Here is a 3,191-nt window from a genome sequence, read left to right as displayed (position 1 = left end):
CTATTAAAAAAAACCTTAGATTAAATGTTGCAGAGTTGGTTTGGATGATTGTTCCAGATTAAAGCTTTATACATTTTATACCAAACAGAGTTCTTGTTCCATGTTTCTTCTGCAGGGATTTCTCACCAGCTCTGTTCAACAGTGCTCCTATTCTGCCCTCGGGCTCCTCCATGTCCAACCAGCTGGCCCCCCAGCTGAACTCTGACTCCAGCCCAGGACAGCCTTCTTCTCTGGCTCTCAGGCCCAACCAGGACGCTATGCTGACCTCACCGCCTGCCAGCAGCGTCAACAAAGGCCTGGAGGACAACAACGATGGGTATGAGGACAACATTTAAACATCATTTAATCTGATCTTTCTTCCTTTCAACTTCACTGTTCTGCTTTCAGAGTGAAGTCCAGTCTGCTGCTCACATCCGCCTCTAAGATCGAGCCCATGAAAGCCCTGGACTCCCGGTTCACAGAGAGATCAAAGGCCACCCCGGGGATCACGTCGGCCATCTCCTCCACTGCAGGACTCACGCCTCTGGAGAGGTGAGCAACTCAGGGAGAGAACCGTGAAGAAAGAAGTGACAGAAAACTCATCATCTCTCCTTCTCTTCACGCAGCAGGCCGAAGGACGGCGGCTCCGCCCTGAAAGACGCCAAAACCAAAGAAGAGACGAGCAGCGACAGCGAGGACAAAATGGCGGCCATCAACAAAAATCTGGTGTTTGGGAAGAGAAAACCGGAGCTGCTGATGGAGGGAGGAGAGGTGGTGGAGAAGAGGAAGAAAGGGCGGCCGAGGAAAGACAAAATGGCCGCCCCCGTCCCTCAACCTTTCACCNAGCTTTAAATAGTTTTATTTTGAAATTGGTATTTTTAAAAAAAAGAACATCTTTTCTATTATCATATTCAACTTTAATTATCTTTGGAAGCTGTTTTTAGATCTCACAGGAGTTATGCTGAAATTGTATTTACCTGTGTGCATTTATACTTATGATTTTTAGCACCTAATGCAATTAGGTTATCCTTATAAAGTTTACATCCAGTAAGATAACTGCTTTTCTATTGCTTTATTAGTTAATACAAATCAGTGTATACTGCTCAAGTCTTTTTATTGAAGTAATGTATCACGTTGGGAGTTTTTATCGTGTTTTAAATTTCAGAAGGGTTTTTCACGTAAAGGTTATATAATTATATGCACAAGAAACAAGAAATCACAACTATGAATGCGTTCAGCTAACGAGCTGCTCGGCTAAAGGAGGCATTCAGTTTTATCACCTTTCACTTCAAACTTGTCAAATACACAATCCAACAACTCCGTTTTGCAGACAAGTTGTGATCAGCGCATTAAACCGCAGCAACACGGTGATATATTTCACAATCTGATGCTAACGTTAGCTCGTTCATTTCAAGATAGCATAAACTTTACCTGGAGCTGCGATCATGTTGTGTTCCCTCCACAGTCCACAGAGTGCAGACCCCTCCCCCGTGCACCTGTCATCAACTCTGCAGGGGTGCACGGGGGAGGGGTCTGCAGCTGCACAGACCGGGAGCTTATACCGTAGGAACGGGATGAGAGAAAATTTTAGTGGTTCTCAAACCGTGACTTTTTCATATCACAAACCGTGTTTCCATCAAGGCTTTTTGATGCACATTTAGAAGTGTCGCATTAAAAATGCTCTTTAATTCGCGAAAGAAACGTTAAATTAGCCGTTAAGCTGTTAAATGGTTCCATTGTCCCGAGATGATTAGCCTCTGCTAGTTAGCAAGTTTCACTTCCTGTTTACTACTGCAAAGCTTGTCGCCGACATCTGACGTAATCACGCATTGCGTAGCCTCGTTTATTTGCATCAAACAGTCAAGAGGGAAACTAGATGGAAACAGTCTAGATTTGAATTTTTATTTATTTAATTTTTTGCGAATTTTGAAAAGTTCGATAAAAATTCACTCTACAACTGGATGGAAACATGACAAGCAGAGTTTTTCTCCTCAGCCAAGGATTCTGTGCACATCTTTGTACTTTTACTGACAACTTGTTTGAAGCAGAGCTCAGTGTTTTCTTGGAAAGACAGACTTTTAGTGTCATATTTAGGTTATTAAAGGCAGGACACAGAGGAAGTTGTGGCTCCGTTTACACGYTGATTAAATCAAATTGAACATTTTTATTCTACTGATTGGTTAAACTCTGTTAAAACACTTGAAACATTTGTAATCAGAGTTCTACATCACTGACAGAAGTCTGTTTCTATCAGGGCTTTGTTGAAACAAACAAACAAAAAAACAACAACAATCAGGATGTTTCCTGGAACGATTTCGGATCATTTTAGTCAAGAAGTAGGTTTATCTGGAGTTTTGTTCACAGATCCCTCCCTGCAGCTGGTTACCTGTCAAACACATGAGGACTCGACTATCGTTCAGAACCAAGAAGCAGAGATAGCTGGGAGCCGGGTCAAAGAGCTATCTACAACAGGTAAGATATTAACTGCTCATAACGTTTCTCAGATGTTTTACCCGAAGCCACTGTTTTTCGGTCAGCGTGTCGCTGTAGTCTACGTCCCGACGACAGCGTGAGCCTCGGCCGAACATCTTCTCCTCTTCCTCCTCGTAGGTGAGCCTCTCCACCTCAGCGTCGTCTTTGATGATCCACGATGGAAGCTCGTCCTCCTCCATCAGGCGAGGCTTACGCTTCGGGTTCCGGGCGTCCTCTCGGCGCCGGTCCATGTCGATGCGCTGGTGGAGAAGAGGAAGAGAAAGATGACAGCAAAATGACTTTTAAAAGAATTTATGTTGTTTTTTTAAATGAAATGAATAAAGTTTATACAAAAGTAAGACAGTCACAAAGAAAAGATGAAGACTTTATGACCATGATAAGGCTGCAGCGATTAGTTGAAATTATCGATGACGTCGATTATGTAAATTTGTCGACGGAGATTTTTTATTATCAATTCTCTGTATTACATAACACCACACGAATGTTCATGTAATTCCATTTCAGTACCTAAACGCATCATTGTGACCGTATTAACATAAGAGTGGTGAGTTTTCCATGCTTGTCCTGAACGCAGCATCACAAGAGCGTAATGACGTCAGTTCAGTCTGAAGCTTGAAAACAAGCCTCGCAGCTCCTGGAGTCAAATTTACCAAACAGACCACCTCTGAATTATCTGCTGGATTAATAATCTGCTGGATTAATAATCTGCTGGATTAATA

The 3,191-nt window shown here is 42.7% G+C and overlaps 1 protein-coding gene across 1 annotated transcript in view; it reads right to left on the bottom strand.

The window, feature by feature from the left end:
• Positions 1-3,191, bottom strand: part of smarca2 (SWI/SNF related BAF chromatin remodeling complex subunit ATPase 2) — a gene marked incomplete in the record, with an annotated part of 64,893 nt that overhangs the window by 10,104 nt on the left and 51,598 nt on the right. The window contains 1 exon segment of the mRNA XM_014033183.1: positions 2,493-2,711. Within this exon segment, the coding sequence (XP_013888637.1) occupies positions 2,493-2,711 (219 nt within the window).

This window comes from Austrofundulus limnaeus, unplaced genomic scaffold, assembly GCF_001266775.1.
Source record: "Austrofundulus limnaeus strain Quisiro unplaced genomic scaffold, Austrofundulus_limnaeus-1.0 Scaffold1656, whole genome shotgun sequence".
Lineage (NCBI taxonomy): Eukaryota > Metazoa > Chordata > Actinopteri > Cyprinodontiformes > Rivulidae > Austrofundulus > Austrofundulus limnaeus.
This window is presented reverse-complemented; position numbering and strand designations above follow the sequence as displayed.